Source organism: Antechinus flavipes, chromosome 5 (genome assembly GCF_016432865.1).
Source record: "Antechinus flavipes isolate AdamAnt ecotype Samford, QLD, Australia chromosome 5, AdamAnt_v2, whole genome shotgun sequence".
Taxonomy (NCBI): domain Eukaryota; kingdom Metazoa; phylum Chordata; class Mammalia; order Dasyuromorphia; family Dasyuridae; genus Antechinus; species Antechinus flavipes.
In genome coordinates, this window is record NC_067402.1 from 156,033,890 (window position 1) to 156,059,953 (window position 26,064).

Here is a 26,064-nt window from a genome sequence, read left to right on the forward strand (position 1 = left end):
AATAGGTTTTTAGCAAATATCCAGCAAGAATAATTGGTTCACTCTTACTTGGATTATACTTGTACAATGCTAAAATAATACCCTACGAAGTATGAGGGGTGGAGAGAAGGAAGCGATTAGCCAAGTGATTGAGTCATAGTAGATGTCTAGTGATCTGTCATCTCAGAAATACTTCCTAGGTACACAGCATAGAATGAGTGATAGAAATGATCCTGTCCTACTATTTAACTCTATTTTCCTGTCTCTAGGAAAAAAGTTAGCACTGAAATATCTCCTGGCCAGTGGGCAACTACCCGATTTGTAAAGATTTCTAAGAAAGGAAATTCCACAATCCCTCTTAGTCATCTTCTGAGAAATATATTTCACACTTAGAAGAAATTGGTTTTGGATGCAAACTTTTATGATGAAAATTATACCAATAGACAAGAGGGGTGTAGTTTTAAAATTGGCATAATGATTCCTCTTGGGTTCTGCAATCAGAATAGTTATACCAAAATGTTTGAGAGCAATAAAACATTAGGTTCCTTCTTAAATAACTACAGCATGTTTGGAAAATACAATGTTGCAATATGTAGCAGCTGTTAATGAAAAGAAATAATGTTTTTGAGGAAGTAATCTTCAATTAATCATTTCCTCTTGTAGTAGGATAATTTATGGAAATGAAATGAGGCTAATAAACCAGAAATAATGGGAGAAAGTTAAATAAATTGCTTCCTTTTGTAACAACAAAGATTCATGATATCCACCATTTTGTTGGATATATCACATTGCTAAAGGACATATTTAGCATTTGATTCTCCTCCAATACCACAGAAACAGAAGGCATCAGATTTCAGCTTTCAACTTATTTAGTTTTCTATCTTAACCCTATAAATGTTTCTAGGAATTGAAATTCTAATAGTGCACTGATTTCAAGTGATTAACCATCACACTGAAAAGAATGACAAAGGAAAATTATTTAGTAAAGAGTTTGTCTTTTATGTAAATTTTAACCTTTGTTTTAATTTTTTAAAGACTCTGATCTTTTTATTTGGGAAAATTGAACTTTCTTAGACATGAAGTATAAAATGAAAGGCTCATTTTGTCAAATAGTTGCATACCATTTAATCATATTAGCTCATTCATTTAGCAAGTAGATTCAACTGTTCAATGACATAATAATGTTTTTATTTTTCATAATAATACTGAAACCCAATTGCCCATATTTATGCGCTGTTTGAAGTTTCTTCTGTCAAGCTTCAATTTCAAGTTCCAATTCCTCCATGAAAGTTTTCCTGACTTCCTCAATTAAAAGAAAAATTTCCTTTGCAAATTTTCCATAGTCCATCGCCTGGACTTCCCCAAAGGACTAATCTTCCTTTCCTTTTTGTTATATCATTATATGTGTCTTTCAGATCAAAAATGACTTGAGAACATGTTCTGCCATGTCTTTATATTCACAGGCTCTAACACTGTACTGTGCATAAAGTAGGTGCTTACTTCCTGAAATGAATGAACAAGTAAACTATTAATAGTTGTAATAGCTTTAATTTTGATGCAAAGTAATTATGTGATATTTTAATTCAACAAAGATTCATTAAGTACTGTGGTGAGTGCCAAGAATTTAGAGATTAAAAAGTCCCTTGCAAGAATTTACAAATATACATGCAAAAAAAGAGTTATATATATGTTAACTAGGTTTTAATACAAGCATACATATATGTATATACATGCATATATAAACATTGTCTCTATTATAATAACTGGCATTTAAATAAGGCATTATATGGGGCAACTTAAAATGTTTTTCTTATGTTCTCTTATTTGATCCACACAATAATACTGTGAAATAGATACAGGCTGAATTGAAAATAGAAATTTTGCATGATATGGGTAGAATTATTATCTTTACCTTATAATCTAACATCAAAAAGTCTATGAATTCTAAGATAAGCAAATGAGTTAGTTGTTTTGCTTTTACCTAATGGATTCTAGACTTTAAAAATAATGGAGTAGAGAAAATTAAGTTCATTGGAAAGGGATGGATTTGAAGTCAAAGCATCTAAATTTGAATCCTTCCCTTTCCCTATCCTCGGCTTCCTCCCCAACTTTCTCTCTTTCTCTTCTCTCTCCCTCCTCCTTCTTTTCCTCCAGCTTCAGTTGCCTCCTCTGTAAACCAAGGAGGTCACATTAGATGATCTCTAAATATGGGTACTAGTACAATATGGAAATAAGGGTGGATGTTTTTTATTACACAGAAAATACTTTTCAAGAAAAAATGGTTGTAGATGACTAACAATATAGGAGGAAGTCATAAAAGTCAGGAAGGCTACATATTATATTTAAAACTATAAACAAAAACCAAAAAGAACTAAAAAACACCCAATCATATACCTAGGTGTATCTTTCATTCTTATCATTTTCATGTTGATAGAGCTTAATGATTTTCAAAGTCATAGATGGAATATATTTAAATTCTGTAGTGTATAGCAAACTAAGTCTATGCATAAATATATCTATAGATATCTATCTATCTATCTATGTGTATATATATATATATAATAGTCCATTATGGATATTTAGCTAATTTGGTTATAGTTTAGCAGATAGTACTGGCTTTATTTAGCAAGGTAGAAATGCTAAAAATTATTTTAAAAATTGAAATTAATAAAACTTTCAAAAAGTAGCATGGTATAGTGAATTGAGAGCCAGCTTTGGAATTAGGAATAACTGGATTTATATCTGACCTCAAAAATATCCTGATTATTTTATTCTAAACAGACAATTTAAACTCTCAGAACTTCAGCTCTAAGACTGGGACTTGATTGATTTACTTGCACATCTATACTACTTGAAGTAGTTTCAATCTAATAATTTTATTTCACAACATTTAAAAATACTTTGTTATATAGGTAACTGCTAGTTAATTCCCTTTGACAATGAAGGTATCTTCCCTGGAATTTGAATGTAGTCTTAAAAAGTCACATAATCAAATATTGGGAAGTTATGATTTTCCCCAGATTATAAAGATAGTCTATGTCACAGGTAGGATTTGAAACCAAGCCTTCTAGATTCTAAGGAACAATCTATTCATTATTTCTTGATGCATCTCAAATAGTTTATCAACTCAATAAATTCAATTTTATATTACATTGATTACACATTAAGGTTCAAAGTAAGATTTTTACTTTCCATGTGCATATGCTTATTTGGTACGGTTCCATCTACCATATTATAGTTATTAAATTGTCAGCTTAGTATAGCAAATAGTCATACTTGGGCAGAAATTTAATGCATTTTCTGAACTTGTCACTGAAATATATAAATAATATGTATGAGAGATTATTATTAATCTTTTAAACATTATTTATTACTGCAAATGACAAAGCATTGCACATAGTGAAATTAAATGATATTTCTAAAGATCATTCATAAATACAATTGAATTGGCAATATTAAAAATAAAATCTGTTAACCCTGACATCCTTTGAAACTAATGGCAATTCTGCTTTTTAACAGGACTAATGCAGAAATTTTAATTATTTAAAAAAGCAATTTAAAATACTATAATATTTACTTTTATTTTTGCCATTTTATAGAAAATACATTTTTCAAGAAAGCAGGAATAATCTATATGCCAGAGAAGAATTACCATAGGAACCTTACTCTCCCAAATAAAATAAAATAAAAGTCAGAAAACAAAGACTTTGTTTAAGATACTTTTCCCAAGAGATGTGAAGAGATAGGAAACATCTATTAGTTGAAAACAGAACCTCTCCATAAACAATAATGAAAATACCACCTTGCATTTGAATAAAAGGGTATCTCATTCATAGGATTAGCATCTTTAAAAATTCCACTGTGCTTGTGTTAAGAACACTAATACGAATAATGTTCTAGTTTAAAACCAATTGTTGAATTTCAAAAAGCACAATGGTATAAAATCATTGAGAAGTGTGTGTGTGGAGGGTGGAGGTGGGCATCATTTTAATCAAGCCTTGACAGCTCTTAGAATGAAGAAGGATCCAATAAATATTTAAGAAATAGAATCACCAATGTGTACACTGACCTCACTTCCTTTTGTAAGCTGTGTTGTCTATCTATCTATCTATCTATCTACATATATTTGTGTGTGTGTGTGTGTGTGTGTGTGTGTGTGTGTGTGTGTGTGTGTGTATACAGAGGGAGGGAAGGAAAGAGGGGGAGAGAGAATGTATGTAATAGATACATTTTTAATATATACAGCAAGTAGTTAATTGTTGTTACTGGTTACTCTCAGAAACATATATAGGCTGAAAATAAAAACAGTCTAAGGATGTAGATGAAATTATGTTAATAAGTATATTATAAGTAGTATACTTAATAATAACTGTATTATAAGATTTACTATGGAGAATTTAGAAAAATTTAAGGTTAGAATCTTTGTGCCCAGTCATGATGCTTTCTTACAATTTCCACATTTCAGGCAGATTCCTAAATCCTAAAAAGTAGCACGTCATTTTTTTTTTTTTTAGTCTTTGGTGAATGAAATGAACTTTGTGGATGGAATAAAGTGACTGGTTATCATTCATCATTTGTTTTCAAAAAAGACCTATGACATGATGATACTGAGGTAAAATAAGCTATAGCATGCACAAAGCTGGTAAAAATGTCATGGTAGATGGACTAAATTAGGTTGAGGGTAGCCTCAAACCTATTCATGAGTTCTGGTCCATATCACGTGAATGACTCAACCTATGGTGACATTTCTATAGCAATGCATAAGTCAGAGAATCTGAATTAGAAGCAGTATGGATTTTCTATACCTCTTATTGCCCACTGAGGGGTAAAGAAAAGTTGATATAGAAATGGTATAGAAAATCCATACCTCTTATTGCCACTGAGGGGCAACTTTTCTTTACTCAGTCAACACTTAACTTGAACTCAACCCCTAATAATCACGGAGATCAACAAGGAGTTTTTGTGTTTTTCTAAAGAACATATCCTTCAGCAATGGACCAGAACCTGAATTCAAAACTCAGAAATGAGAAAGATATGTATTGGACTTATGATTTAGGTAATAAATTGAGTATAAAGAACCTTAGAGTTAGGAATCTCCTTTGCCTAATATAGATTAGCATCTTTTCTACAGTTGACTAAGATACTGAACTGTGCTTTGCAGGAAGAAATAGGTTTTATAAAGTTGAGATGAGTAGCTAGTGTTTTCTAGACAAAGGGAATCACTTATATAGAGGCATGGATGTGGATGATCCAATGTCATGCATGTGGGGAGAGCTAATAGAACAGTTTGATCAGAATGGAAAGTATGTGAAAAGGAAAAAAAAAAGTGAAATAAAACAAGAATGGTATGTGGGAACTAGATTGTAGAGGACTTTACATTTTAGATTGAAGAGTTTCTATTTTATCTTAAAGGCAAAAGAGAACCATTGAAAACTTTGTTGTTTATTTTGTTTTGTTGGAGCTGAGGTGTAGGGCATGGGTAGAATGGTCAGATCTGTTTCAGGAATAGGTAATGTTATTATTTGAAGTAAAAGAAGGAAAGGACTGGAGTCCAGCCTGACCAAATACTATGTTGCCTTGCTGGTATCATTTAAACATTGAATACAGTTTATGTGCTTGAGTTAAGACATATAAAAGATGAAATATTTTCAGAGAAAGCTGCTAAGAAATGTGAAGCCAAATTACACATAGCAGGAAATTCAGTTCCAGCTGCCATGGTAAACTCATTTAGTAACACTTCATAGGATGATAGAATTTAAAGGATACCCTGAGGCATAATCCAAATTTCATTTTTCAGATGAGGATTCGAGGTCCAGGGAGGTGATTAATCCAACACGATGTAGTAAGGAGGAACAGGATTTGAACCCAAAATCTCTATCTTCAGATTCATGCACATTCCATTATATACTGAATTATCCCTTAAAAAACATAGTGAGAATTTTGTTTCAGGTAGTTATGCTGTAGAAATTATCGAAGAGATTGATTATTATAAGAGGCCATTAAGGAAAAGCCAACTCAAGTGAATAGAGGCTCAATTACATCTTAGTTCTAATTTTTCTCATATTACAACACTGCTAAAACTTCACTACATTGACAATATGGTGTGTTATTAAATGAGTTTACCACTGCAGCTGGAACTGAATTTCCTGTAGTATGTAATTTGGCTTCACATTTCTTAGCAGTTTTCTTTGAAAATGTCTCATGTCTTTTATATGTCTCAATTTGAACACACAGACTTTATTCAACATGAGAAGTAAGTGACATTAGCAAAGGAACATATATGATTTAACTGGGCTGTGTTCTGGTCCTTTGCCCATTTGATTTCCAAATATTGACATTAATCATTCCAAAGACTTTCACTCTTCCTTAAGGGTCAGGCCTGGTGTGGTCAGATATGAATGTTCTCCTTGGTTTTAAGATGGTTGAAAAGTACTTCATTTTGTCATTTTTGTGCCTAATTAAGAATAAAGGAGGGGGGAGAATCACCCTCAAACTTGGTTTCTATTTTAAACCAGATGGTTATACTTGCTATTGCTTTCACATGCTTCATCTACTTCTGCCTCCAAGGCATTACATTTGACACCCCACTTGACTAAAATGCACTCTCCATTATGTCAAATTTTGTCTCTATCACTCTTTAAAGCTCTCATCAAAATTCTTTTCCTCCTCACAGATCTTATGTACTAGTTCCACATGTTATCGGTCGTTACCATCACTCTACCAACATCTTTGCTATCCCACCATACATTTCTCTTCCAGTATGATTTGGCACTTTTGTGCTAAATTGTAATTTAGACCAAAAGACGTAGAGAGGTACTGCTGAGAATATGGGAAGATTGAATTACTATACATTGTATACCCAAGGGCTAAGAGCAAGAATGGAATAAACCGAGTGGCAAATTTGATAGAGTGGGGAGATCATGTTATTTCTCTTTATCCATATTCTTTTCTTCTCAGCCTAGTTCCTCCTTATGAAAAAAAAGGAAGTTAAATGTCACCAGACATATATGTAAGATGTATAATAACTTTCTATCCACTAAGATTACTTCAAGTTCATCACTAACTTATCATTTTCTCCTCCCCAAATATTTACAAATCATAGGTTGTCGTGAGGGTAGCAAATGGAAGGAGTATCTAGACTTTGCTATAACACCTCACCTGTCTTTGCAGTGTCCTCTTCCCATTGGTGATTTCCTGACAAAACCTCAATTTTGTGAAAAGGCACAAATCATATATGTTTAATTTTTTTGGTTTTACCACTATCCCTTTGCCTGGATATGTGTCCACCTATCCCTTACCTTTCTCAGCTTCCTTTGACATTTTGTCTCTCTTTCATTAGGGAATTCCTCAAATCAACTTTACAAGGGAGAAATAGTATGCCCCTTTTCTCTTTGTTAAAAGAATATCATCTGATTTTCTGGGACTTCTCCAATAAAGTTGGTTATGTGTTCTTGACCCTTTTTTATGGGGCATATGTTAAAATAATAATAACCATAGCTAATATTTATATTTGCAAAGCACTTACCATGTATTTTTCTTTCATTTGATTCTTTCAACAACCACAAAAAGTAGGTGTTTTTATTTTCCTCATTTTATAATTTAGGAAACTGAGGCAAATAGAATTTAAGTGACTTATTTAGTGTCACCCAGTTAATATGTAGCTGAGGTCAGTTTTGAACTCAAGTTCTGGTCCACTCCTGAAGGAATATAAATGGAATAACACAGAACCTCCTTCTTAGTCCCCATGATTACGAGGGGTTGTGTTTGTATTAACTGAGTAAAGAAAAGCTGCTGGGCTATGTATGGAAAGTCCATACATTTTTTTTTGAGAATATAGATTTGATTTGATTCCAATTCTTGGACTTTCAGTAGGGAAGGAAAGAAAGGGTCAGCCTCTTCTTTATCCATAGAATCAATAGTGGCTATATACATCTAAAAATGTGAACCTGTCCTCACTTGGGGGAGCTTGAGAGTAGATGTCAAATATCAGTTTATATTTTACCTTTTAGGTTATCTTCCTTAAAAATGGGTTTGTGATCATCAATAGTGAGATTATTAAAAAATCTTATCAGTTATTTTATGAACTTGACAAATTGAGGATTCTTGAAATAGTGCAGGTTTGACTAGTTTGAGGTGATTCTTTCAACTACATATAATCTCAGAGAAAATGGCCTTCAATATGATCATACAAAACCACAGAGGACTAAAGAACAAGTGCTGGATAATCAAGAAGATTTGGAATTTCAGTTGACAGTACATCTCCAAGGTAAAAGTAAAATATCAATAAAGTCTCACAAAGGTTTTTTCTTTGTTTTATTTTGTTTTACTTTTTGTGAACACATAGAATATACAAATGTAATGGGCTATTTGGTCTATATTTTAAAGCATCTGTGTGCTTATGAGGGATTTTTTTTAATGTCTTAAGCTTTTCTTCTGTGATACAGGAAATATATAACTATTCTACCTGATATGTATGTTATATGTTAATTAGCTTTCTAGAACTTCCTTTTGGGAGACTCTAGAACATGATCTTACCAAAATTTTATTTTGAGGATTTTCTACCAAGTTATAATCTGTGGGCAGGCCTCTCAGTCCTCTTCACCATACACCTGGACTTCTTACTAAGGAATATCAACATATCAATACTCCCTCAAATACTCTAACTTCTCACTTTTCAAATCCACAAAGAGAAGATTATAGCTTTGATACTGTCAAAATTTACAAGGAAAATTTCATTTTCCTTATTCAAACATTCCAAAATTCCTTTATCTAGTTATAATATTTTATCATTTCCACCTTTCCTTAAGTTTTACAACTACCAACTCCATTCTTTGTCCCCACTATGTCAGTTCCCTTAAAACAATTGAGCCCTACATTGTTCTCCATTTTCAAGTATCTTGTCCTATAGCTGATTGCACTTAGCCAAATCTCAACTTTTATCTACTGATTCTCCTCTTCCCACTCCTCTTTTTCCCTCTTAATTTCACAGTTTTTTAAACAGAGCTGGAGAAAATCATGAAGCCATGTTGACTAAATCTACTAAAATTTATTTTATTTAATAACTAATTGGTCCTCATTAGAACAAGTGAGCCCTTTTATTCCTCCCTAATTGATTCATTATCCTATTGCAGTTGCCTATGACCTTCTTCCCCCCATACCATACTTTCAGCAAAGTACTTTGCAATCTCAATTTTGTAGGTTAAATATGATGCAATCTGGCTTCTAAACCCATTATTAAATTGAAACTGACCTCACCAAAGCTACTGATTTATAATTATAAAATTTAATGGTCTTTTCTAAGCCCTAATACTTTTTTTTCTTTTTTAATTTCTCAGCAGCATTTGACACTACTTATCACTTTCCTTTCTGGATATTAACTCCTCCTTAGGCTTTTGTGACACTACTCTCTCCTGGTTTTCCATCAGTAGAATCACATTCTCAATCTCATGAACCAATTCTATATCCATGTCATGCTCACTAATTGTTGGACCTCCTCTCAGATTTTGTTTAAGATCTTCTCATAAATTTTCAGTGTGTGAACCAGATGATGTTTCTATTTATCTAACTCAAGTCTCTTTCCAAAAAACTTTAGTTCTAAATTATCAATGCCCTCTGTAAACAATTCAAATTCATTTATAAACTAGATTATTATCCCCCACAGCCAATTTCCTTATCACAATAGTAAATACCACTACCCTCCTTGTCACCAGTGCCCACAATCTTGGCAAATACTTTAATCCTCCATGCTCATTCATCTGATGTATATCATCTGTTCCCAAACTCTGTTGCTTCTACATTCCTTTCTCTCATAGATCATTTTTTCTCTATTAACAAAATCTAATATAAGTTCAGATCCTCATCACTCTTCTCATAGGTTAGTTCAACAGACAACCAATCTCCCCTCCTCAAGTCTCTCCTCACTCCAAATAGAGGTAATTTCCCTAAAGTAGAGGTTTAATATTTCCTGTTTAAAGGGATTCAGTAGTACCCTATTATAGCCACAATAACAGCTAGTAAGATTTGACAACAAAATCTAGAACCCAGATCTTCTGGCTTGATTACCTTTGGTTTATTGTTTTTTTTTTTTTGTTTGTTTGTTTTGTTTGTTTTGTTTTTTTTTGTAATATCAATCAGGTACACTTGATGGGTAAAATAAAATAAGCACAATATTCATTAAAACTTAATGGCATTGTATTGGAATAGAGAGTAATCTATCAATGAAGCAAATTTAATCTGCATTCAGAAGTGATTAGTATAGAAGTATATTGCTCTTAGTTCATTTAATTTTATAGATTAAATGGTTTGTATTTGATCTGTGAACATGTCTTACCAGCTTATCAACTTTATTAGGTTATAAACTCCATGAAGCCAGGAATTATATTTTATTTATCTATCCTTCTAGCTCTTTCAACCTTGTTTTATAGTGCATATAGAAGCTTTTTAATAAATGTCATCAGATGACATGCTCTATCACTTAGCACCCAGTTGATAAATGATTTGAGTTTAATATATCCTGAATCAATTTAATGACACTTTAATTTCAACAATAAAATTTAGTAATATATGATCATTAGTATCTGAAGAATTTGAAGCCTTAGAAATGTTTCATTTATCAAACAAGTCTTTTCGGACTGGATGTTAAAACAAAAATTCTACTGAAACTCTCATTCATACTTGAAAGCAAGAAATATCTACCTATACTTTTAAAAATATTTATTGGTGTAAACTCTTTTGTTCCTTATCTGTACTATTATTCCCAATGTAAGAATGAAAAAAATAATAAGAATGTTGCAAGTAGAATGCTTAGAATGTTTATCTATTGGAATGGTTTTTTTTTTCAGGAAAATAAGTCTAAATCCTGCTTCTCCTATATTTTTCTATATATGTGGGGGGGGGCATTATGTAGAAAATACAATCACATTTTTTAAAATATCAGTCTAAAGTCAGATTTTGGAAAACTTCCATCTGAATTTTGTGATCATATACTTTTCATGGAAGGTGTTTTCTTTTGTATTGAATTTTCATGCATTAGCAAAATGTAAATTTTGTGCTTACAATGATTAGTTTATTTTTAAATTTCAGAGGAGGTAATAAATAAAATTTGGTTAATTTAAATGATGAAAAATCTAGCAGTTATGACCATAATGTAAAATAAAGAAGTAAATTATAAAATATTGATTTAAAACCATTACAACTTACATTTAAAAAAAATTACCCATCTCTGTATACAAATATGCCAAAGAAATTTTAATCAAACAGCAATGATATCACTAAAATCAAACAGAAAATTTTTTCCCCAGTAGAGGGAGGCATAATCCCATTGTTCTTTTCATAAAAGGAGACAATCCCTATTATTTTATACTTGGATAAATAAGAACTAGCTACTTATTGAGACAGGACTCGACACTTTCAGGAAGCCCAATTTAGAATTAACTTGATGTAAAACTTCATTGTAGTGAAATTTACTGCAAATAACAGTACAAAGGTGACCTAGTTAATTATCTTAAACATGAGGGAAAAAATATTTTATAGCACAGTGCAAGTTGTTAGGTATACTAACAAAAATGTCTGCCTGACATTCATTAATTTATATCTTAACCATTCGAACAAGCAGATTTTTTTTCCTTTAAGTTACACTTCCTTGCCACTCCTTTTTTTGTTGTTATAAATTATTCCATAGGATTAATTCAAAAGAATGCTGTAGTTGTCTTGGTTTCAGTTTTTAGTGAAAATATTAGAAATCAGCAAGTCTCTACGTGAACATGTTATAGTCTAAAATGTTTTATTTTGAGTCTTCAATTTTTTAACAAAGTCATATTCACAATGTTTTTCATTTCTTTCTGATTGTGTATTTATTGTGTTCTCCAGCTAAAGTAAGGTATTTAAGGCAGAGGATTACCCTTTTCTCTCTACTTTCCCTCCCCCTCCCAAAACTGAGCATAGTCCTTGACCAAAGCAAGTCCTTAATAAGTATTTGTTGAATTGGATTCTAGAGGTCTGTTGCATCTATTTATCTTGGGGATCCTTACATCAGCTGCATGTATACAAAGAAAAGTACGTGTGTGTGTGTGTGTGTGTGTGTGTGTGTGAAAAAAACCCTGAAGTGAATCCAACCACAAAGCAAAGAAGCTTTTCGTGATGTGGGCAATCTTTTGCTCAGTTTTTCATAACCACCTGTTTTCTTAAAGCGAGGCTTGCCTGTAATACAGGGTGTCCATTGGGAAGACAATTGTCAGAGATAGATAACATCATTGATGGGATAGAAGGAGCATCAGGAGATTGTTCCCTTTCCTCTCTTGCCTATTTGATCAGGGAGCTTGGGGGAGCCGGAGTAAGAAGAGACCAGCTAAATGTCACTTCCTCTTTAGTCTGGAGAATATATAAACTGTCAACGGATATTAGCTTAGCCAAGGATGGATATCTCTTCTGGATAGCTCCCATCCTTTGCAAAGTGGGATGCATATTTAATTCATTCCACCCACAACTTCCATATAGGGGCTGGCAGGCACAGCCGCTGCCACTGCCACTGTCATTTTGGGAGCACCGGGCTACCAGCAAAGGGTTCTGTGGCGGGTTCTGATCATTTATCAGTCAGGAGAAGAGCATAGTCCGGCACCCCACTTGGGGTGAATTGGGGTGTGTGTGTGTGTGTGTGTGTGTGTGTGTGTGTGTGCGCGCGCACGCGTGTGTATAAAATCTCTGAGACTATATATACCAGAATTGTGACTTACCATGATGCTGTAGATCTGAGCAATGAGTCAATGGGTCTCCATTGCGTATATCTTGTCTTCTTGTGCGTCTAAAAACATTACATTAGAATTTGGGTTATTGGATTTCTATTTGATACCTTTCAGTGCTTGTGAAGAATAATGAAAAAGCCATGTTTATGAAGTCAGGAACCAAACAAACAAATCTCAGAATATGAAGCAAAATTATGTGATTTTTTTTACTAGAATATAGGCATTTATTGCATTTCAAAATAATGTGTAACAAGTGTACTGATTTATCATGATAAAATAAGTCTTCAAATATTGATTACAAAGACTTCATGGTTTGATCTGTATAATGGAAATAAAAAGGAATCTTGAATTCATCTTTGGTAGGCTTGGGCTAATTTAACCAAAGGGATTTAAAGTAATATTGTGCTTTAACAAGAAAGGACTAAAGGCAAAAGAAGAGGGACATGAAATGGATAGTGACTTGGAAGCAATGAAGATGAGCTTGGACAGATTTCAGGAGCTAATGGAGGACCTGGCATGCTATGGTCCATGGGTTAAAAGAATCAGACATAAAAACAACAACAACAACTTTTTTTTTTTTTAACAAATAGTGACTTGATTGAGAAGACTATCAACTCATAAATAAAAATTGTGATAAGAATTTTACAAGTTCAAAACAAGTGTCCAGTGAGGTATTTTCCTATTGTTTCAACTCAAGGAGAGATAAAATATGACTTTTCCCATATTTTCATGAAGTGGTTAGTTTAATTTACTAAAGAAAACTTTCAATAAATTCATCTTCCCTTCCCTCTTCCATCCTTACCCCCTTTCCCCTCCAAGGTATCTTTTCATTAATATATAAAGATCTGAGCAACAAGATTCTTTTTAAATCAGCTTTTCTTTCTCTTTCTTCCTTCCTTCTTTTCTTCATCTCTGTCTCTGTGTCTGTGTCTCTGTCTCTCTCAGCTTTGGGGGAAACCAATTCTCATCTGTTTCTTTTGTCCTAAATGACTGTGACTGCAAATCCAATTGATCCCCACAGGTGTGGGGATATTCAGCATTTAATACAACAACAACAACAACAGGGTTGTATTTGGTCAGAGTCTTGGCTGGGCAGAGAGAATGGAATTAGATAACAGAACAATATCACAGCTACACAAAAACAGACTGCCTTATGAAACAAAAATGTAGTCATACCAGTTTACATTAAAGTCACCCTTCCTTATTGTTAATAAGTTCTGCTTTTCCAGATGGTACAGCTAATTCCCTTTTCAGCCCACATTTAAGGGATAGAAAAACAAAGGAACAAACAATTGTACATTCTATTGTTCTTCAACTTCCCCATACGTGATTCTCTCAGGTGTGTATGGTGAATGATATTTTTGCATGCCTATATCAAAGGTTTTAGTGAAATAAAGCTCTAAAACAAAAATGGAAAATCTCCATTCTATATTAAGTTTTAAAATGAGAGCTATGAGAAAAATTGCCCACATAATGAGCTGAAAGAATTTCACAAAAAATTCCAAAGAAAAATTTTATCAAAATAGTATTTATTTCTAAACTTAATGTCATCTGTTAGTTTATATTTTCTTAATTATCACTCTTTTCACCTTCTTCTTCACTCCACCCTGCTTTCCTACCTTCCTATTTTCTCTCTGATTATGATATTACTCTTTTGCTTCCCCCAATTCTAAAGCTATTAATACCATTAAGAATCATTTCAAGTTTGGTAAATTATAACACCCATCCACAACCTCCCCTTCTCTTCCCCCCCCCCCCCCCCACCTACAGAGCCTATTATTAAATCCATTCAGTTTTAAAACTTTGCCCTGGGGCTAAGTTATGCTGAGTGGATCAAAGGATTGTGTATTTGTTCTTGAGTCCTGTCCTACTCTGTGTGACCCCATTTGGGCTCCTCTTGGCAAGAATATTGGAGTGGTTTTATATTTCCTTCTCCAATTCATTTTACAGATAAGGAAACTGAAGCAAAGTGAAATGACTTGTTCAGGGTCACATAAAGTATCTGAGTGTAGGTTGGAATTCAGGTCTTCCTGACTCTAGGGTCAACATTCTATCCACTGGACCACCTAGTTACCCCCAAAGAATCACAGGATTATAGATTTAAAATAGAAAAAGACCTTATTAACCATTTACTCTAGACCACTAATTTACATATGGGACATTGAGGATGAGAAAATTAATGTGAAGTTCTTAAGATTACACATAAAAGAATTGGTGGGTAAGTAGGCAAAGGGACAACTAGTTTCCTATATGTAGCCAGGCACAGGCCATGCTTCACAAGAGATTTAGTCATTCAACAGAAAAATGGCCATATTCAGCGATAAAGCATGCACCTTTTGCCATTTTTTGCTAGCAATGCCACTGCCTTTCTCCCAATATCATACTCTAGGTCTAGGAAAAGTAATCAAATCATTAATACCATTGTTACTGAAAAGGATGAAACAGTTCATTGCCCTGCAGTTCTTCTCATAGCTATGGGATTCCTTAAACCAAAACTCCTTCTCCTTCCTCCTTCTTCTAACATATGTTATAAGAATATGAAATCCTTGAGTATACTAACTATCTTATTTGCACTCCCAGGATCTAGTGCCTGGGATTTAGTAGATGCTGAAGAATAATTGTTCACTTATTCACATTAATCCACATAATTTAGGGTTATTTTAATATGGAGTTTATAAAATTCTGATTAATTGATACTAATACAATAAGGGGGGAAAAGAGAGTTGAAAGAAAGGAAGGTTACAAAGAGAATCATGTATCTCCCAGTAATAGAAGGAATATAAAACTTAAATCTAAACAGTTTTATTTCAGATATACATTACTTCTTTTGCTCTATGGAACTGTTCATCTTCGAATTTTTTTAAATTTCCGTAACTATCACATTCCCTTAGGCATGGAATTGTTCTATTCATTTATTAAAGAATTACTTCCTGAGTCATCCTTGCCTAGTACCACAACAGAAATATTATGTGAGGGATACAAAAATGCTCCAGGATTTTTGCAAAATATTTTGCATTTCTCAGCTAGAAGTCATAGTATAAACACCATCTGTAAATCATACAAAATTTAACATTTTTTGGTATATTGTGTCTTGTAAGACAAATAATCATGCAAACTGAACCTTTTTACATTTTTTAGGGTTGAAGGAACTCTTCTTAGTCAATGAAGCATAGCATCTCTGACCTGACAGGAAAATGGACTGAATAATTTAGATCTCTACCCAAAGCATCAAAACACTTTAGTTCTCAAGGAGACATCTTTGATGTGAAGTGTTCTGGATTTCCTCACCCCCTTACATTTTTGACTAGGGTGAGTATGCTGCTAACAAAAGTAAAAGAAGGAAGGAGGGAGCTCTGTGTAGGTGTGTACATAATCTAGTGGTTGTGGGGAAATGGTGTAGAGAGACAGATGACTTTGTGTAATGGACTGAAAAAGGCAAGAACATTCTGGCCTAAGTTTTCTGTTTTCTAATTTAATGGTTATTTGCCATCTCCAAAATGTCTCTCTGTAATTGAAAAGAAGTTACAAGAAAGACCATTTCAGGCTGTTAACATGGATTCTGTTACTGCATTCATAAATTCCAAAGACAAACATATTTATAGAATTCTATTTGTAGAATTAGTGAGGATATCAAACAAATGTCACATTTCAAAATTAAGCCAACATGGGAACTTGTGAAACACGAACCACAAAGCATCTGAGGAGACTCTCAACTGTCATTTAGACTCTTTAAAAATGCAATTATTGTGGAGAAAATATAAGCTAAAGCTTCTTTTAAAAATCTCTTTTCAAAACATAGTGCTAGACAAGTGATATGGATTAAATAGAATGTGTCTACAATAAAAGAGGAATGTGTAAATGATCATTTCTTACATTTTCACAATCTAAGGAGTTCAATAAACATATTTCAGCTATATCATAATATTCAATGTTCAATTTGTGACAGGTAAAGGGACTTTCATTAAAAAATTCTTCCCCCCAAGTCCTCCCAAATTCCAGTCTAAACAAATTATTTAATTAGATTACTACTAAATTATGGGATGGTGTATAAATTTTCAAAGACTGAGAAGTCTTTTTAACTTCTGTTCTGTTAAAATTCTGTTAAAATTCTGTTCTGAATTCTATTACTCTTGAATCTTTTTTTTTTTAAGCCGCCTGTAGCAAAAAGTACTTTTTATTGTTGTTCAGTCACTTTTTTAGGTTATGTCTGATTCTTTGTGACTCCATTTGAAGTTTCCTTGGCAAAGATACTGGAGTGAGGTGCTATTTCTTCCTTTCACTTACTTTACAAAGGAGGAAATTGAGGCAAAAGGTTAAGTTATCTGCCCAGGGTCACATAACTAGTAAGTATCTGAAGCAAAATTTGAATTCCCAAAGATGGGTTTTATTAACTTCAGGCCTGACTTATCCGCTACATCACCTATTTGTTTCATGACAAACAAGTGCTTAGAAAGCATGAAATTTTAATTTTAAATAACTATAATTTTTATCCTCATATTCACTATTATGTAGGAATTATTAAATTATTTATTATATGTTTGGTCAATGTTACATTCATCTATTCATTGACATTCAAATTTTTAAGATCAATCTGCCAAAACAACAGTTTGCTCACAAATAAATAAAGGGGGAGAATACTAAGAAGGAATTTTGTATGTTTGACATAAGGCATTATTTGTCATCAGATACTTAATATTTATAAATTTTTTAAATATTATAGTAGCATGGCAAAAGCCCATCAATTTTTATTTTGATTTTTTAAGCTGAAGATAAGGACCTTTATGAATGGACTCCAGAACAGCATTAATTTGATACCCTACAACTCTTTTTATCAACAATCAACTAGTTCAAAAGATACTAATACAGGAAATTTGTTCTACCTACTTCGTACCCCCCAACTTCTTCCAAAACATTTTATCAATGGGAATTTTCTAAAAAAGCAAACAAATAAACAAACAAAACTTACTTTTAGAAAGTCATATTTTTAAATGGGGATGTTAGGTCAAGCAAACTAGCTTTGGGCCCTCAAACAGGAGTGATTTGAGTTTCAAACCTACTTTCTGACACATTAGCTATATGATTATAAGCAGATTACCTATTCTATGAGTTACCATTTCTTCATATGTAAAATGTTATCTTAAATAGTTTACTAAAAAATGTTGTTATATGCACTTTTGCTACTACTGTAGGTTTTATGAAAAGTTTGTTATATTTTATGTAATCTATGCTGCCATCTACATGATATATGTGTATTTATACACACACACACATATTCCTACTAAGCCTTTAATACCCTTCTTATTGAAGACATACTTGAATTCCTTGAAATGAAAATGGTTTAAGAATACATTTAAGGAAGGACAATAGAATCATTCATTAGGCATTTATTAAGCACCTGAGACAATACAGCACTTATTGTTTGCTAAGCACTGGTAATTGTGAATTGTGAAACAATTCAAATTTTCAATTACTTAGATTCAAATTGAAGATAATTAGGCATTCTTTTTCAGCTGTTCCACTATCTGGATTTATCTGATATAGGTTATGTGTTTTCCCTTTATCACTGACCAATTGAATCAGTGTCAAATATCAGCAAAAAATATGGATCGTTATTTGAAGCCACAGTTGAGCACAGAAAACCTTTGGACAGTGAGATGGTTTCCTTTAAGAATATCAAAATATTTGAAATGGTAAGTGACCTTAATCATCATTTAGGCCATTTAAATCTTTTTACAGATTAAGATGAGATCCAGAGAGGCAAAAAGATTTTCTTAGGTCACATAACTAGTGAATAACAGAGCCAATGTTTTATATATGTTTTCCTTCCCATGCTAAAATGTAAGCTCCATGCAGACAAATACCTTTCCTCATAACATCTAATACATATGTATTAGATGTTAGCCACACATCTGGCTACTGTCAGCCACACAGTAAGTAAATACTTGAGCAACTAGATACCCTAATGGAGTGCTGAAGATTTGAACTTATAAACATGAGTCTTCCTCACTGCAGACAGGCACTCTAGAGTATACCACAACCAATTTTTGGTTCCATTGCAACTCTTGCATTTTGAGCTACTGGCATAATAAGACATTATGAAATGTTTTTTGTTTAATGTCTCACATGTTGATTCCAGTTGACCTTCTGGTAAAGATATACTAGTTAGTGCAACTGCTTTTTGTTTGGTAGAAAAGATACATTCTTTCACAATTAAAAATCATTAATTGTGAGCTACTTGAGGGCAGGGGCTCTTAATGTGTGTGTGATGGATTCTGGCAGTCTGATAAAGCTATCATATGCACACCTTACAATATTTTTAAATGCATAAAATTAAATTCATAGAATTACAAAGAGAACCAATTATGAATTGTCTTTTAATTGTGTAGATCTCAAATAAAGAACTCTTTATTTAAATGTCTTCAGACTATTGGGTTTATCCTCTAAAAAGGTTTTGAATATATACAACAATTCTTAAATTGAAAATGGGTGATGGGTGAGTCATAAACTACACCAGTGGAAGAAATAACCACATTGATAAATCACAGATCTGTTTAGATATTTAAGCAAGTTATCTACTTGTCTATAGTTTTAGGATACAGTGTATGTTCTTATGTGTAGGCAATATTATAATTTCCTCCTTCTTCCCTATCATTGTTTTGTGACCTTTGTACATTTGACACAATCTTGGAGCAAAACACATGGGAGAAAACTAGGAGATTATAGGGAAAAAAAAAAGAGAATATGAGATGCAATAGATGGAGGATGTGACATTTGGGAATAGGAAATTCAAGGATGAAAAACATTTCTTTGTTATCTGGGTTTTCCTTTAAGTCCAGCATGCTACTGAGGAATAAAAAGAAGGACCAATTGGCATCCTATGCAGTTTGGCCCATAGGCAAGCCATTCTGGAAAGCAGTTATAGGATCAGATCAGACGTCTCAGGGACAGAACAAGAAGTAAAGGGAAAAGGCCTCATTGTCTTTAAGTAAGAGCTTTAGTAAGCTTTAGTAAGAGTCCTAGGTTCCTAGTTCCCTTAATTGACACTGACCCATTAGGAGGCCACAAATATAATAGCAGGAGCTATTTTGATGGCTCCTATTAGGAGTCTCTGAGAGGGAGGTCTAAACCTGAATTTTGATCCTGGTGTTCTTGAGTTTGGTATATATCTAATATGCTGATTAAGGGCCTTATGGCTTTGGAAGAAGTCACAGACATGCATCCCAAGGGGTAGCTTTTTGTTTGCAGCTGATTTTATTAAAATTCAGCACAAAGGGGAGAGGGTAGATTTTTTCTGGTAGATAGAGATTAAGTCAAGAGAATAATTATATAAATTCACACAGAGCACACCACCCAGTGAGATAGGCAATGCAACCTACAAAAGGGGCAGCTCTAGTAGATAAAGGTTGCTACTTCTTTGTTAATCATAGAAAGTTAGTCATTTTCCTGAGAGCCCTCTTATATTAGGTAAAACATATAACTGGTAGAGTCAGATTGGAATTGCAAATGCCTAATCTTTATTATACATAAAGATAAAGCAGTGGAGAACAGTGCTCCTTAGTGGATAGTTATTATGTAATTAGTTACATATTAATAGCAACTCTATGTCCACAGCAACTTTTGTATCTAGTTGGAATTTCCTTTTCCTTCTACTCTCCCCAGAATTCACTTTAAAGATAAAAATGTCCTATAGGCATACATACTTTGAGGATGTTTAAAGACAGAGATTCCTAGTACCCTAAAGCAATTTAAATAATTCCATCTTAACTTTAAGTAAAGGAAATAGGGCAGGGAGGAGATTAGTGTCCTGTCAATCCCAGAGCAAATTGGAAGCATTTCCTGAGATTGGAGAAGCCTATCGCCTTTAGAGGAGAAAAGGATGTCATACCAGAAAGTGGAGTTTGTTTTGGGAACTTAAAAAATTATAGCATAACCTTTTTTTTTTTCTTTTCCAAAACCTAGAATGAGCAGTGAGAAAAGGAATAATCTCAAAGAGAAGGGCATAGAAGCAAAGGGGGAAGTACAGATAAAGTATGAGTACTTGACCAGAACTCTTATCAGTAGAACTGTGAATTGAAAGTATAGATTTACAAATAGGGATGGTATAGATGTTAATTAGGTGGAACAAGATCTTGAGGGTGGTATGATGGGATAGGAGCCAAGAAAACAGCCACTTTCCTGGCCTTTCATGGGATGAAATGCTCTGTCATACAGATTATGTAGATGCATAATAGCAAATACTCATTCAGTAATGATAATTTGTCATAAAATAATACATTTATAAGTCTGATTTGTGATATACCACATTCCAAATAGGATTATAGAATTTTAGAATTAGAGCTCTAAGGCACCTTAGAAATAGATTATCTAGTTCATCCCTTATTTCACTGGTGAGAACACCATTCAAGTTATTCACTAGTAGCAGAGTGAACCCATAGCCTCTGAAGCCATGACACTTTCAGTTTTATTACATTGTCTCCCTAAGTAATTTGCTCACAACAAAGCCTGAAGATAGACAAAATAATAATTTAGTCTGTGTGTGCATGTATATGTATACATACACACATATATATTGGTTGCAGTTCAGTCATTTTTGAGTTTTTGTCCAACTCTTTGTGGACATTTAAGGTTATCTTGGCAAAGGTACTGAGTGGTTTGTTATTTCCTACTTCAGTTCATTTTTTATTTGAGGAACTGAGGCAAAAAAGATTAAATGACATGCCCAGAGTCATTCAACTAATAGGAAGTGTCTGAGGTCAAAATTGAACTGAGGAAGATGAGTCTTAACTAATTCCATACCTGGTACTCTATCCACTCTCCATCTAGCATTATACAGATAGACACACACACACACACACACACACACACACAAAACCTAATTTAGTTATTATATGTTATATAATCAATCATGTATGACATATTATATAACACAGTTTTGAAAGTACAGACTCAAACCTGGCTATTGTACGAATTTGGATACAATAGGCATTCTTGTAATACAGATAGAATTTCAAGGGGAAGGCCCTCACCAGTGTAAAAAATAGGTTCCCACTTGAGAATTAAGGGATACTGATGATATAAGTATCTTCTGGAAAATAAAAAACTGAATTATAAAGGTTTCTTTCTGGAATTTTAATATCCATCCTTACTCCCTCTCCTTCTACTTCCCCTTCTTCCTTTCTTCTCTCTCTCTTTACCTCCTTGTCTGTCTGTCTCTCTCCTCCCTACTCTCTCTTTCTCTTTTTCTTCCTTCTGTCTTTTTTCCTTTCCTTCTCCCTCCTCTCTTTTTCTTTCTTCCTTATTCATAAATGATTTGCTCTAGTCACTTGGTCTTTAACATTTCTATGAATCAGAATGAAGGAGCTGTTGTTCTTATAAGATAAGTACTCCTCTTCATATGAGCTTTGTGGCAGGAAAAGAAACCAGGGAAACTCTATGCTTATCAATACCTACCTACATCTATGCTGACCCCAGCATTCAACAACTATATCCTTCCTATCTGTGACTATTCTTTTGCACAAGTCACTTAATTAACATGATATCTAGATTTTTCCTAATACAATGGACCAAAACATACTATTCTGACTGCATATATAAATACTTGGCATTTCTACAATCAGTAAAAATTGATGATTTCACAGCCTCACTTTAAGTGCTTCAAAATACATTAATTACATTGTATTTTGAGGAGAATTCTAAGGAGACTTTTTTGTTTTCTACTCTATTATTCAGCAGAATTCTTTGTTCCTCTGAGTATAGCACTCTAGTTTTTCCCTTGTGCCTTTTGAGAATATTTAGTAAAACACCAGTCATATAACCCATGTTATTGGGTTGTGATTACTTCTTTTTAGATGATGCCCAGGAAAAGATTTTTATACTGCACTATTTGGAATAGAAGATGTTCTAAGAAAAACTTAAGGCAAAAATCATTAGATCTTCTAATGTTTAACAATGAATTTTTTTTAAATGTGTATACATACCCATGTATATAATGTACATATACATATATTAAAGCCCCTGTCCAACTTACCTCTTTGCAGTAGGAAAATAGCGAGAGCATGAAGAACCATCCCAAGCACAATATGGGTCTCGAGCAAGGCAACACTCTGCACAGGCCTTTCCATATATATCACACCGATGTAAAGGTAACTGGGCAATTCCAGCAGCTGAGCCAACATATAGTTGTTGCTGTGGAAAAAATCACTTTTATAAAGACTAAGTTTTGAAAATATAATTTAAAACAGTCTGACTCTGAACATAATAAAACTTTATATTTTAGGTGAGAAAAATGAATTCCACTATAGATATTAATATGAATGATTCAACAATGGGGTACAGGAAAATGAATATTAGTTTAAGATTAAATGTGTGTGACTCTAGATAAATCACTTTTATTCTCTAAACTTCAGTTTCCTCATCTGTAAGTTAACAGAGTTATTGTGATGAGTCTTTGAAATACTATATGTAAAGCACTTTAGAAATTTAAAAATATGAGGACAGCTAGGTGGTGCAATGAATAGAGAACCAGCCTTAAAGTCAGAAGGACCAGAGTTCAAATCTGATCTCAGATACTTAACACTTCTGGTTGTATAACCCTGGGCAAATCACTTAACCCCAATTGTCTAAGGAAAAAAAGACTGACAGACAGACAGAGAGAGAGAGAGAGAGAGAGAGAGAGAGAGAGAGAGAGAGAGAGAAGAGAAGAGAAGAGAAGAGAAGAGAAGAGAAGAGAAGAGAAGAGAAGAGAAGAGAGAAGAGGAGGGGAGGGGAAGGGAGGGGAGGGGAGAGAAGAGAGAAAAGGGGAGGGCAGAGTAGGGTACAAACTTTGACATATAAAGATAGATGGTATAGGTCATTTCTTATAATAAGGACCAGAAATTTAGAGTTACAAGGGATCTCTGAGACCATAAAGTCTAAATCCTTCATTTGCTCAGAAAGTGAAATGACCTGCAAACATCTACAGGCAGAAAGTAAGGAATAATTCAGAATCAGAACCAGGGCTTCTGATTCAAAGCTAGTGCTCCTTCTAGTGTACCACATTGTCTCTACATCTTAGGATGCTTATTATTACTCTTTAAAATTATTTATACCAAATGAACACACACATATAAGCTAGTTTTTGTTAGACTATGGGCAAGTCATGAAGAATTTTTTATTGGAAATCATTTGTTTTCAGCTCCTGAGCATTTTCATGCCTTATTTATTGACTTATTATATGGCCCAAAAGGAAGGATTTTGGATGTCTGTTCCCCAGAGGAGCATCCAAGTGTCAGATACACTACAGATTAGAAAGAGTTAATGATTGTGAAGAATGTTAACAGAACCAGTTACTTTTTCTTTTTTTCTTTCTTTTTTTTTTTTTTTTGGTTTTGTTTTTAACTTTGAAGAACAAGAAAGGTAAAGATCTGCTGCTTAAGGGAGAAAGGTGTACAATTAACAGATAACAAAAATGAATAACTAAATCCTACTTTGCTTTTGCATTCTTTATCAAGCTGGCTGATCTTCTGGTTGGGAAAGAGAAATGACATGGTTAAGGGAGAATCAGAGCTTAAGGTAGGTAAGCAAAGATAAGGAAAACTTTTGCACCTTTTAAATTAATTCACCTCTTCAATAAGATGAATTATACTTTTATACTACACAGATGAAATTTATGAACCACACTGTTGCTACCTTTTTTTTTTTTTTTTTGGATGGGTCATTGGAATAGGAGATAGGGTTTATTGGAAAATAAGAAATGGTCAGATGCTATCTTAGTTTTTAGAAAAGGATTGTGTAAATCACGGACCAGTTATCACCATGGCAATTCCTGGCAAAAATCCCAATTAAAAACATTTAAATGGATTTTTTTCAGCATGAAAAAGGGTCAGTAAGTAGTCACTAAGAATAAGCATGGATTGTAACTGATTCATAAGTGTAAAGAAGTAAGCTGAAGGAAGGTAACAGAAAGAGACAGACTATTGAAGATTTTGCATCTCTTCTTGTAGAAAAGAGATCTGGATAACTCTGGGAGAAGCTGCTTCCAAAAGCAATGGTCCTAAATATGGGGATTTTCAGGTGTCATTAGATAAAATATAATTTAATAAGGGATTGTCATCAGAGATAATTGAAGTGAATAATGGTGGTTCATAACTCCCTCAATAGAGATACTGAGGTAGCTATATCATTATCTGAAATATTCCCTGGAGGGGGTCTGCCATCATCTGGAACATAACAGATATCACCTACATCTAGTGAGACATGTGGAGATAAATCCAAACAAAGGAACCTAGAAAATATTGCCAAAGAATTTAAATTCCTGGGCAAAGAACCGAAGGTCTTGAGAACATAAGTAGTATTCTAATGAATTCTTTTTTTTTTTTTTTGGGGGGGGGGCTTTTTTTCCCCCTGAGGCAATTGGGGTTAAGTGACTTGCCCAGGGTCACACAGGTAGGAAGCGTTAAGTGTCTGAGACCAGATTTGAAGTCTGGTTGTTCTGACTTCAGGGCTGATGCTCTATCCACTGAGCCACCTAGCTTCCCCTTCTAATGAATTCTAACTAAATTTACATAATTATGAAGAAAAATATGGATCTGAGAAGTGAATAACAGCCAAGAACATGGCCCTTGAGAATTGAATTTGAATTTCTAAACCATGATTTCAAAATAGGAATGATGAGCTCAAAGACCAGTAAAAACAAACATATTTACCAGGAATCTTGCAAAACTAATTAACAGCACTTTAAAATAAAAAAGGAAAAGGTAAAGAGCTTACAAACCTGGTACCTTAGACATGTTCACCATGAAGAACACAAAGAAGAAAGTGTCAAAGAAGAAACAATCTAAGAAGGGACTTAGCAATGTAACCCATAATTACAAATATCTAAATATAAACACAGTGATTTTGTTGCAAAAAAGCAATTTTGACCTTCTAGATTCCACTGAGACTTATGTATATGACTGAATTTGCAATGGGATTGTAAGATTTTGTTTAAGATAGCATGAGATATGGTAATGGTGAGGAGGAAATAACTTTATACACTAGTATTATAGATCTGGGTCAGACCTTGAAGTTCATCTAAACCAAACTTTTCATTTGACTGAGGTAAAATTTGAGGCCAAGAAAAGTTATATAGCATAGTCAACGTGATACAATAATTTGTTATTATTGTTCAGTTAATTCAGTAATGACCAATTCTTCATGACTCCATGGACCATAGCATGTCAATATTGTCCATGAGATTTTCTTGACAAAGATATGGTAATAGTTTGCAATTTCCTTCTCCACTGGATTAAGGCAAACAAATATTAAGTAATTTACCTGTGATCACATACCTAATGAATGTCTGAGGCTGAGTTTAAACTCAGGTCAT

General features: G+C 33.4%; 1 protein-coding gene across 1 annotated transcript in view; it reads right to left on the reverse strand.

Annotated features, from left to right (window-relative positions):
- Positions 1–26,064, reverse strand: part of SEMA3A (semaphorin 3A) — a 288,274-nt gene that overhangs the window by 8,498 nt on the left and 253,712 nt on the right. The window contains exons 14-15 of the mRNA XM_051963284.1: positions 22,747–22,904; positions 12,711–12,778 (exon numbers count right to left, since the gene is read on the reverse strand). Of these exons, the coding sequence (XP_051819244.1) occupies positions 12,711–12,778; positions 22,747–22,904 (226 nt within the window). The remainder of the gene's footprint in view (positions 1–12,710; positions 12,779–22,746; positions 22,905–26,064) is intronic.